General features: G+C 37.8%; 1 protein-coding gene across 7 annotated transcripts in view; it reads right to left on the reverse strand.

Annotated features, from left to right (window-relative positions):
- Positions 1-12,519, reverse strand: part of MYO18A (myosin XVIIIA) — a 2,129,602-nt gene that overhangs the window by 885,362 nt on the left and 1,231,721 nt on the right. For all 7 annotated transcript variants that reach the window (XM_044054445.1, XM_044054444.1, XM_044054446.1 and 4 more), the window contains one exon: positions 2,888-3,074. In XM_044054445.1, the coding sequence (XP_043910380.1) occupies positions 2,888-3,074 (187 nt within the window). The remainder of the gene's footprint in view (positions 1-2,887; positions 3,075-12,519) is intronic.

The raw sequence follows: 12,519 nt of genomic DNA on the forward strand, positions 1-12,519 counted from the left end.
CTCAACTTCTTCAAGAAAATATTCATCAGTGCTAGACATCTTAGATGCACGAATGAATTGCCCCTTAACCAAGCCCTTCTTCTGGTGAAATGGGTGACCACTGTCAAAATGAAGGTATGAATTAGAAAAGGTGGCTTTCCTAAATACCTTGGATTTAAAGGTGTGATTACAGTAGTCCTTCTGTATTGATATATCCAGGTAGTTCAGTACGTCCTTACTAACATTATAAGTGAAAGATAGAAAGTGTGTGGTAGAATTAATATAACTCATGAACTCAAGAAAGTTGCTCAGGGTTCCTTTCCACAATAGGCAGATGTCATCAAGGTATCGCTTATAATGGACTATGTATTGTACCCAATGTGTGGAAAATATAAAATTGTTCTCCCAGTAATGCAAAACTATGTTAGCGTATAATGAGGCACATGCAGCACCCATCGCAACCCCCCTTTCCTGTTTAAACAGTTCTCCATTGAAAAAAAGAAAATTATTATCGAGAACGATTTCCATAAACTCAACAATTAAGCTGATTGTGTTGGAACTAAGGCCGGATTCAGAGGCCAAAACTTCATTGAACCACTCTAATCCAATAGAGTGTGGGATGCTGGGGAACAATTCTACAATATCAATGGTTGTCATAAGTAAATCAGGATGAAATAACCTAATTTCTAAACCCTTGAGAAAATCCCAAGAATCCTTGCATACATGCTGTAGCATAGAAGAGAATTTCTTTGTAATGTGGTCAATAAACTTGCTCAATGGTTCAGTGATACCTCCAGCCCCCGAGACAATAGGTCTAAATCTCATGGGGTCTAAACCTTTATGGGTTTTGGGTATTCCAAAAATTACCGGGGTCCTAGGTTTATTGACGTGTAAATAGTTGTATAACCTTTCGTTAATAACTCCCTGTAATAGGTGGTCCGATAACAAAAAATTGATCTTGGAATAGGCTAAATTTAACTCATTCCTAGAAATCAATTCATACTGCTCAGGATCCTGCAACATGTTGTGGAGGTAGGTGTCATATGCAAAATTATACATCAGGACCACCCCCCCCCCCTTGTCGGGTTTCATCACCCTAACACCGTCCTGAATAAGGGACTTAATTAAATGCTGTGACTTAGAGTCCAAATTATTAGATGGGGAATGTGTTCTGCTAAAACACTGCTTTCTTAAATCCATTTCCACCACCTCCTCAAAAACCTTAAGAGAAAGGTGTACAGGGGGATTGTAAGTACTAGCCCTTGCTAGCTCTTCTTTTGTGTGTGGTTGTCCCTTAAATTGTAATGCTAGATTTAAATGTCTGACAAATAACTTTAAATCCACTAAAGCATCAGTCAACTTTAAGGGGCGTAGTGGAACAAACTTGAAACCCTTAGTAAAAAGCTCAAAATAATCCAAAGTTATTACTAAATCAGTAAAATTGAATAGTGTATTTAGGATTATGCACAGAATGTTGCAGTTTCTACATAGGGAAGACTGAGAGACCCCTTAGAAAAAGAATTTATGAACATCAATATGACATTACAAAAAAGAAGGACACTAATGCTTTTTTTAAACATCTTGCTTCTTGCCCTAACATGAAACTTAAGTTTATGGTTCTTGAACAGGTGACCCAGGATGCCAGAGGAGGTGACTGGGAAGCCCGCCTTGAATATAAAGAACTTTTATGGCAGCTTAGACTTAATGCTGCAAAATCCCCTGGTCTCAATGAGGCCATTAATATATCCAGTGTACTAAAGCTGAGAAGGGCTAAGCTATGATTTTCTTGTTACAATTAGTAAATGTCTTTTATCTTACACATTTGTGATTTTTTATGCACACATTTGTACATCATTTTTAAATGATTTTTAAATAATTTTTAAATGATTTTTTAGTGTTTTCACTATTTGAACTTTTATTCTGCATTTTCATATGCATACTTTTCACTCACTGAGTTCAGTTACTAATTAACTGCCTTCTTAAGTGGATGTTTGTTGAACTAATTAAGTACCATGTGATCAGATGCTTAAGTATTTAAACTTTTCAGTCACACTACTTTTTATCTTGAGAAAGCCAGGTATTTGCCTGGCGAAAGCGCTTGATTTATTGACCTGTTTGTTGTTCAATAAAGCTGCACTTTGTGCTTTTTAGTTCAGTTCTTCCTGTCTGTGGATTATCTTTTATCATAGTTGAAATCAATCTAAAATATACTAATAATTTCTACTCACTGGTTAGATTATTTATCACTCAGGACAGGTCTCAAAGTGAGAGAGACCGTAATGATGTGATATACTGATAACAGCAACAGGTCCCAAGAGCTGGCTAAAAAGGCAGCCATTAGACCAAAAAAAAAATACAAGAAACAGTACACTGAAACTAACTGAATCTCACAGGTCAGGTTTCACACAAAGCTTGCACAAAACGTAGTCCTTCAGTATGCTATTGATGTCAAGCAAATAAATGAAGTAACATCCAAAAGAAACCTGTGCGCCCCGTTCCTGCACAACCAAGCAGTATATTGCTTGTTGTGCAGGTCATGCTGCAGGCAAAGAAAGGAGGGATAAAGGAGAATAATGTGTGCATCTATCCTCTGCCAGCTAGTCACCACCATCCTGGGCAGCAATGAATCATGAGAGCTATAAATGACACTGCAGTTAAATTAGTGGCTCACCAATCACCAGTTCTTATAATACCTTAGGAGAGATTTCATCTTCATCATGATACTAAGTTCCATTTCTCTTATAATTACATAAGTAACTTTTCCATCTTTACAATATCACATTATGCAAGGTTTACAATGATCAGCTTTACTGACTCAGCAGTTACTATCATATAACAGGCTGATACATAGGCCAAGCTTTTACCACTGGAAAGCTCAGTTGCACCCCATCTTTGTACTTGTACTTACCACTTGTAGCTTAATCTGAATACAGAGAGACTTCTTCTTGACAGCTGCGACTCCAGTTGTGAAGGTTTTTCTCATACTGGTTGCACGTCTCAGGGCAAGTTGGGACCCACCTTCAAGACCAGCAATAGAGCCAGACAGTACCGTAGCTGTGCCAACACGGCCTGAAAACAGGCTGCTGATTATTTTCCTACAAAATGAAAGGAGAATATCACAGTGCTTTCTCCGAGACAAAAATATACACTTTTTACCATAACTGTATTTTTATACATTCATTCTATTACTGTACTAAATTGCCTACATTAAAATAGCTCTGCTGACTAAAACTGGCCCGTGCCCTTTTCTGAACAGCCTCAATCAATTTTACCTTACGGTATTTTCTTGTAGCCTAAATTACTATTCACAGTGCACCTCCATTAATGAGTAGAAACCTGTTAAAGCCTAAATATTATGTATAATTATGTACTAACCAGCAGATAATGACTGTCATAATTGGACCACTACAATGTTAAAATGGAAACTGGTAACTCACTTGGAGGCAGTAGGTGCCCAGTATCTTTAATATCACAATACCCACTTCACTTGCACCATAAAAGATAAGTAATGTGCAAAGGACTAGCATTCATTGCTAGACTACTGGCTGTCCATTAACATTTTGGAGCTTTCCATTTGATTCCTTATGTTTTCCACCTGGAATAGCAATGGACATATCTGAAGAGTTATACAGCTCACTTCTAAGGTAACTGGGACTAAAGTGCTATGCCTATTATGCTTCTGAAAAATAAGCCCTCTAGATGAACTTTGCCCAGAGAAAATGGTTCAGTAAAAACTGCAATACCGAGCTAAGCTAGAGTCTTCACTGTGTAATAACTTAAACCTCCTGTAGTGAAGGCCCATGGGATACACTCACATGACCCATTAAGGACATACCAGTGCTTCAATTACATGACATTTGAATGCCCATGACTTTTTACTTTTTAAGTCTTTAATAAAGCCAAACCCCACTGTCACTACCCACAAACACTTACAGTAAACAGTCATGGGCATTCAGAAATCATTGTCAAGAAGCTCTGTGTCAAGCTCATCTCATACTTTTGGGCCTAAAAGGCATATCAACATCAGGAGACTTCAAACCAGTGGCTTGGCTCAGCAACTGAGTCACCAGCATTGAAATTTGTGATCCTGAGATCAGTACTTTGGTCGAGATCTACAAGTCTCAAGTTGTCAACATCAATAACATATAAGCCACGGTCAGAATCCTCAATACCAGTGTCAATATCATACGTGTTGGTGAGGAAAATCATGGGGAAATGGAGTAAAGACTTCAATCCACCACTGAAACATGTGGGGATGAAGCTACAACTATGTTCACCTGACCTGTGAAATAATTTCCTCAAACATGTCATAGTCCAATTAATGATGTCATAGTCCAATTCATGGAAAGGCTAAGGAGAACATCTAGAAAAGTTTGTCTGTAGGTAAGGATCTATGAGATTTCTTTGTCTGCTAAAGATGTCAAACTTTGTGATTTAGACAGTCTGACAGCATACTTCCTCCCCAAAACATGTAAAGTTACATCAAGAACCACTGCCTCTATTTTTTTTGTGTGTGTGTGCACACGTGTGCGAGTGTTGTTGACATGGACAGGAAGGCGTCTGTTTTAGTCTTTTGTATTAACCTACACTTCTGGGATTTGGGGATTAGGAAAAAATGGTAAATGCTGTCAACTCTAAGATTGAGGTTGAGGGCCTCATTCAATGAATTATTTGGTCCTGAAGGAGTATCAGCTTTGGTCAAAACAGCTTTCTCATTAATGTAATACTTCAACTAACTTCCATAGTTTCTCAATGTGTTAGGGGCAAAATGCAGTCAGATTTCATATTTTTGAATATTATACTGTTCCCCAAAGTAAAACAAGCACTGCTCACCTTTGCTCTGGGGCAAAATCTTATTCCCATAGCTACATTATTCAAAGCTATGCTACATGGATATAATGACAGCAAAAAACAGACTACAGCAAAACAGAGACAGAGAAAGCATTTTAATTAACAGAAGCTAAAGGAGCAAAAACAAAAGCCAATGGGCTTACAAAGGAAACTACAGAAAAAGAGAAAACATAGTAAACTAACCTGAATGTGGAACACAAAGCTTAAATGAGTTACATGAAACAAGAAGAAATATTGTACTCTCAAACTTCTAATGCAATTCACCACAAAAACATATGCAGAGGCCAAGAAAAGCGAATCAGATGAGGCCATCTCTCTGACACTATTTACTATAAAACAGAAAAAGACACCCAGAAAGGTCCGGGGCTGTGCATTATGGGTACAGAGGTAGGACTTTATGTGCCCGTGAAAAATTCAGATATCAAATTGCCTATAATGCCAACATTGGTTCTGCTGCTAATGAGGATGGATCTGTGGATCTATATATAAGCATATACACACACACATATATTTTATATATATATATATATATATATATATATATATATATATATACGTACATACACACACACACCCACACTACGAGAAAGGGATCCAACAGGGAAGACTTCAAACTTAACAATAAAGAAAAGAAAGAATGTAGAGCACAGAAACTAAGCACAGCGTTTTAAAAAGAGGAAACACAGGGCTAAACAACAAGAAAGAGACTATAGGTTATAATATCCGAAGACTCAGACACAAGACAAATCTGACAACCCCCAAAGGTAGTGCTGAGGAAGATGAGCTGCACATTGACAAGGAATGCTCCCAAAAGAAGAAGAAGAAGAAGAAGAAGAAGAAGAAGAAGAAAAAGAAAAGTACAGTTGTGTACACTTATCAAAAATGTAGATGTTCGAGTGTATTCACTGCTGCAGTCATCACACTTGGGTTATCTTCCTGCAGGTAGTCCTCAGTCGGCACAAATACCAGAGACTTAGTATTTCTCCTTCAGTTGCTGTCACTTCATTACTGACATCAGGTCGTCAGGGGTATAAAAACAGGCAACCAATGCCATTACATCAGCATTTTTTACCCCAAATGTCAGGAGCCCCCCAAATAGAGAGCAAAGTTATGGTGGGAAAAACACCACTAGTAAAAAGTAAACACCAATAACCCAAGTAAGGGGTGAGTAATAGACATAGAGAGGAGAGAGAGACAGAGACAGACAAGAGGGCTGGAGGGTGGAAAACCAGGACTGCAACAGTGAATACACACGGACATCTACATTTACGGTAAGTGTGCACAACTGTACTATGTTCTTTGTGTTTCACTGTTCCAGTCATCACACTTGGGTTGATTCCCAAAGCTGAAGAAGGTGTAGTGGAAAAAATCAAGCCGTAGCTCCACAGCTGTAACAGAATCACTTTCACAACACTTTAAGTAGAATAAATCAAACCTTTCAGTCCAGTTAGAAAGAACAAATTCCACCAGGAGAGGAAATGTAATATTCAAAGACCATTCGGTCCCATTTTATTAAAAGTTAAAAGCTCAAAAGCGAGCATATGTAGAACTCAAAAATTCAAAATTTAGAAATTCGTGGCTTGTGTCCGATTCAAAGGTTAAAACCTTAATATAGAATAAAAACTTCTTTGGCAGATATTTACCACAATAGCACATGGGGTCACAAGCCACAAAATCTTCAACTGCTGCGGATCTTCTCCATAAGGAATAAATCAATTGCGGAAGCTACAAATATTGTAAATAGAGCTTCCACGCTGTCAAGGGCTGAATGAGGCTCAAATGCCTTGCAATACGTAAATATGACACGTCCCTATAGGTAATATTAGCTGGTTCAGCTGCCTTTAAAGTCCCAAAATAACTCGATAGAGCTTCCACGCTGTCAAGGGCTGAGTGCGGCTCAAATGCCTTGCAATACGTAAATATGAAACTTTCCTGTAAGTAATATTAGCTGGTTCAGCTGCCTTTAAAGTCCCAAAATAACTCGATAAGCGCTTTCAGTAAAACCTTCTTCAGATCATATCAAACAGGGACTCAATCTTTTCCTTTTAACAAAGATCTCAGCCAATAAGTTTCCAAATACCAGATGGCGCCTTTTTTTTCAAAGAAAGTTACAACCAATAACTTTACTGTTGGTGCAACACACCTTCTCTTTACGTAATACTAGGTCTCCTAGTATTTAAAATAGGCTTTAAAGGTATAACAGCGTTCAAGCCTGGAGGGCAGTCTGCTCGTAAATCAATAATCCACCTTGTTTCACATAATTCAGTATTATTAGTAATGTCTCCTCGCTTGATCTTACTATGAATCTGATCAATAGCTTTAAAATTAAAACTATGATTCGGAAAGTTCTTAATGTGAACTGCTAATGCATTATGTATATCTGCCTTGCGTATATCATTCAAATGTCGCAGTATCCTTTTTTTAAAAATCTGGTTTGTTTTTCCAACATAGAATGAAGTGTAATTTCTACAAGTTGCCAAATAAATTATGCTCTTGGTGGTACAGGTCACTTTACATTCAAAAATATATTCACGATCTGTATTTAGATGTCTAAAAACATTACTTTTGTCTATATGTCCACAAGCCATACAATTGTCACATGGAAAAGTCAGTTTTCTTCCTGTTGGAATTGATTTTCCAAAACCATCCTTAGTACATAAAAGCCTTTTGATATTCTTTCTATTTTTGTAACCATAACATGGTGATTCACCCACTATTTTGCAAAGATTAGAATCTCGAGTTAAAATCGGCCAAAATTTTGAGATGATCTCCTTAACTTGTTTATTGTCTGTGCTAAATGTTAGCATTAGTCTTGTAGGTTGCACATTCATGTTCGTGTCTTGTTCAATAGACACTGCAGAATTACTACAGGAATTTCTGACTAAGGCATCATTCATTTCTTTATTCTGAAAATTGCTTGATGTTTGGGCAGTCTCTTGTTCAGAATACCCACGTCTTAAATGACGCTCCTTCAAATCCATAGTTTCCTGTTGGATAACCTCCTTCCTTGAGCATCTTTTAGTAATTCTCGAGATTTAATTTTTCATTATATTTTTGGTAAAATGTCTTGGATGCATGCTGTTCCTATGGAGGTAATGGTTCCTCGAAGTTGTCTTCTTAAACAAAGATGTCTCTAAATCACCTGCATCATTCCTGTTAATGCAGATATCAAGAAAATTGATTTGATGCCGTGAATGTTCACTTGTCAGTTTCAAAAATGAAGTAGTTCCGTTTAAATATTGCGAAAATTGTTCAAACTGTATCTCATTACCTTCCCACAATAAAAAGAGATCATCTACAAAACGGCCAAAAAATTTGACACAGTGAAACCATGGATTTGTGGGGCTGAGAATATGTAGTCTCTCCCAATCTGATAAAACAATGTTAGCATAACTATTAGCGCAGGGGGTGCCCATGGCTACCCCCCATCGCTGCCAGTAAATATCTTGGCCATAGGTAAAAAAGTTGGTTTCAAGTACCATTTCTAATAAAGAGCAAATTAAATTTGCATTTTTATAATTATTGCTTGCTCCAATAACGTTTCTGACAGTTTCCAACCCATATGTATTTGGAATAGAGGTAAACAGACTTGTGACATCCATTGTTGTCAACAGATTGCTCTTGTCATTAGTTGTCTGCATAACTGTATTCAATTTCTTTAGAAAGTCATCAGAGTCCCATAGTACAGTAGGTATATTAGCCAACAAGGTTTTCAGTTCTTTTTCGATAAAGAGATACATAGTTTCTGTAATCCAGCCTTGGCCAGCTACTATTGGGCGAAATGGTGGATTACTAATACTCTTATGTATTTTCGGTAGCCCACTGATAGAAGGGATGGTAGGATGGTCAATTTTGAAAAAGTCATACTGTTCAGTATCTATGCTACCTTCCAGTAGCATATAATACAGTTGATCTTGAACGTTCTTAATATGCAAATCAAGTTTCTGCGAGTTGACTAGCATATAGGTTGCATGATCCCCTAGCATAGTTTCCATTCCAGTCCTATATTTTTCTGAAGTAAGTATTACAATACTTCCACCCTTGTCAGCTGGTTTTAGCACTATATCATCATTGTGTTGTAAATCAAGGAAGGCTTTTCTTTCTTGTGGGGAGACATTATGAAATGCTTGGTGTCTTTGCCTCCTCTTATCTTTTCCACTTCATCACTATACATCCGAACAAATAAGTCGAGTGCTGGATGATTAGTCGGAACAAATGCACTAGGTTTAAGTGCCCTGCGACCTTGCTTCGCATTTCCAAAAATATTTTTCAAAGATACATTACGTGCAAAACATTTTAAATCTAAAACAAATTCACTGAGATCTGATTTAAAAGATGGTATGAAACTCAGGCCTTTTTCTAAAACACTCAATTCTTCTTTACTCAAAATATGTCTCGATAGGTTCACTACCAATGAATTTTCATGTAATTCATAGTCTTTTTCCTTTTCCTGTCTTGGTTCATGGCCCGTGGATTCCTGTGATTGTTCTGCTTCAGGAAAACCGGTAAATGCTGTGTGAGTGGAATATGAACCACACCTTTTTTAGGGAGAGTACCTATATCTCTAGGTTTAACACCCGGTTCCACGGAATTAGTAGTGCTTCCATCCAAAATTACTGCAGATTCTAGAACAATTCAATTGATCATTCACTAATGGTCTTATTTCTGCATCCATTCTGGTAATTGAAGTTGAAGCAATATTTGATGGTATATTTCTTTTTCCATGATTTCTCAGGTTACTTGTATCAGTTCTCTTTTCATCTCTAGGCCATTCAAAGATCCTTCCATTCTTAAAATCCATGATGTCCCTTGACAGTTTCTTGTTTTTTTGTTCTTTTAACCTTGATTCATATGCATTCAAATTAAATTGTAACATCTCCAATTTATTCACTTGAGAAGTAGTCAGATCAAATTTCTCAAGTTCCACTTGCTTTTCTTTTATGAAATCACCGATTTTCAATTCTTCTGGTTTAAAGAAATCTATTAAAAAATGCATATATCGGAAGCTTGTTTCTAAATTTATAGCTTGCCATTTTGCTAACAACTCTTGGAATTGATTTCCATAACTTGGCATACACTTTACTCATCCCTCTTGGTATTACTTGATTGTGCATGCTTGCTTCCATATGGAAGCGTTGCCATGTTAGCCTTTTAAGGCGATAAGCAACTGCTTCTACTTCTTCTAATATATGTTCAAAATTACCATCATCCGTCACCTCCATGGTGGGTGTATCCACAAGGGATTCAAAATTCAGGTGCAACAACGGGTTAGCAACACCCTCTGGGGATGACATCCCTGAGCTAGTAGACATAAAATTAAATGCATTGCGCGTTTTGTGACAAACGCGTATATCCTCAGTGCTTGTCTTATCAGCAGTGCTTGTCTTATCAGCCATGTGTAGTGAGTAAATACCAAATTAAACAATAATAAGAAAATGTAAAGCTCACTACTAATGCAACGGCTAGTGAACAAGAGACTGCCCAAACATTAAGCAATTTTCAGAATAAAGAAATGAATGATGCCTTAGTCAGAAATTCCTGTAGTAATTCTGCAGTGTCTATTGAACAAGACACGAACATGAATGTGCAACCTACAAGACTAATGCTAACATTTAGCACAGACAATAAATAAGTTAAGGAGATCATCTCAAAATTTTGGCTGATTTTAACTCAAGATTCTAATCTTTGCAAAATAGTGGGTGAAACACCATGTTATGGTTACAAAAACAGAAAGAATATCAAAAGGCTTTTATGTACTAAGGATGGTTTTCGAAAATCAATTCCAACAGAAAGAAAACGGACTTTTCCATGTGGCAATTGTATGGCTTGTGGACCTACAGACAAAAGTAATGTTTTTAGACATCCAAATACAGATCGTGAATATATTTTTGAATGTAAAGTGACCTGTACCACCAAGAACATAATTTATTTGGCAAATTGTAGAAATTGCACTTCATTCTATGTTGGAAAAAACAAACCAGATTTTTAAAAAAAGGATACTGCGACATTTGAATGATATACGCAAGGCAGATATACATAATGCATTAACAGTTCACATTAAGAACTTTCCGAATCATAGTTGTAATTTTAAAGCTATTGATCAGATTCATAGTAAGATCAAGCGAGGAGACATTATTAATAATACTGAATTATGTGAAACAAGGTGGATTATTAATTTACGAGCGGACTGCCCTCCAGGCTTGAACGCTGTTATACCTTTACAGCCTATTTTAAATACTAGGAGACCTAGTATTACGTAAAGAGAAGGTGTGTTGCACCAACAGTAAAGTTATTGGTTGTAACTTTCTTTGAAAAAAAAGGCGCCATCTGGTATTTGGAAGCTTATTGGCGGAGATCTTTGTTAAAAGGAAAAGATTGAGTCCCTGTTTGATATGATCTGAAGAAGGTTTTACCGAAAGCGCTTATCGAGTTATTTTGGGAATTTAAAGGCAGCTGAAAGTACAGTTTTGTACCTACCATAAATGTAGATGTCCGATAGGAATGCATCTGCAGTCCTTACAAATGGGTTGTCCTGTCGTCAGGCAGCCCTTCGGTCGGCCGGATTCCAAAGTCTGGGTCCGGCTTCGGCTGGTGTCGCACTTCACCCGACGTCATTGCTGCAGTTTTTCGGGTATAAAGGCATCAGCCGACACCATCTTCCTCAGTGTTTCTTGCCCCAGATGCCAGGTGCCCTCTTGGATGGCTAAATTTGGATAAATGCCAATGTTTCCAAATAGTAGAGAGCAAACACATAAAATAAGCATGTATGTACATATATACAAACAAATACACCATAATAGATCCCCCCCAAGCTAGCTGAAGGCTGGCAAATACCCTAGGAGTACCTCAGAGGGGAAGGTGGGTGGGTAATCCTGACTGCAGATGCATTCCTATCGGACATCTACATTTATGGTAGTACAAAACTGTACTATGTCCTTCAAGGATGCATCTGCAGTCCTTACAAATGGGTAGAATACCATAGCTAAACAAGGGAGGAGGAAAAGAGTAGAGATTATGGTGTAGCTAGGATCCCTTGCAAAACAGCAGTGGCAAAACCTGCTCGGGATCTAGAGTATAAAGGTAAATTGTAATGCTTGGCAAATGTATGCACGGAGGTCCAAGTAGCAGCCTCTATAATGTCCTTGGTAGCCACCTCGTAAGAAAGCTGTGGTAGTGGCTGTAGCCCTTGTGGAGTGAGGCCTGATGTTCTCTGGAGTTTTCTTTCCATGGTAGGAGTAACAAAATCTAATGCAATTTCCAATCCATTTTGAGATTGTCTGTTTTGAAATTGGTTTTCCTTCCTTTCCTGTGGCATATGCTACCAGAAGCTGGTCAGTTTTTCTATTGGACTTAGTCCTGTCCAGGTAGTAGCGTAATTGTCTATGTACATCCAAGGTATGCAAGAGTCTTTCTCCTCTGTTCTGTGGGTTTGGGAAGAATGTAGGTAGGTGGATAGCCTGATTTAATGACACTCTGGATACCACCTTAGGCATAAATGTAGGATTTGTTCTCATGGACACTATCTTGATGGAAGATCAGGAAGGGTTGCACTGCCATTAATGCCTGTAGTTCAGAGACCCTTCTTGCTGAAGTTATTGCCAGCAGGAAAGCAGTCTTCCAGGATAAGTATTGTAATTCTGCTGTTGCTGCTGGCTCGAAAGGGGGAAGTGTCAATTTTTCTAGCACAAA

Source organism: Protopterus annectens, chromosome 13.part0 (assembly GCF_019279795.1).
Source record: "Protopterus annectens isolate FY-2018-M chromosome 13.part0, PAN1.0, whole genome shotgun sequence".
Lineage (NCBI taxonomy): Eukaryota > Metazoa > Chordata > Ceratodontiformes > Protopteridae > Protopterus > Protopterus annectens.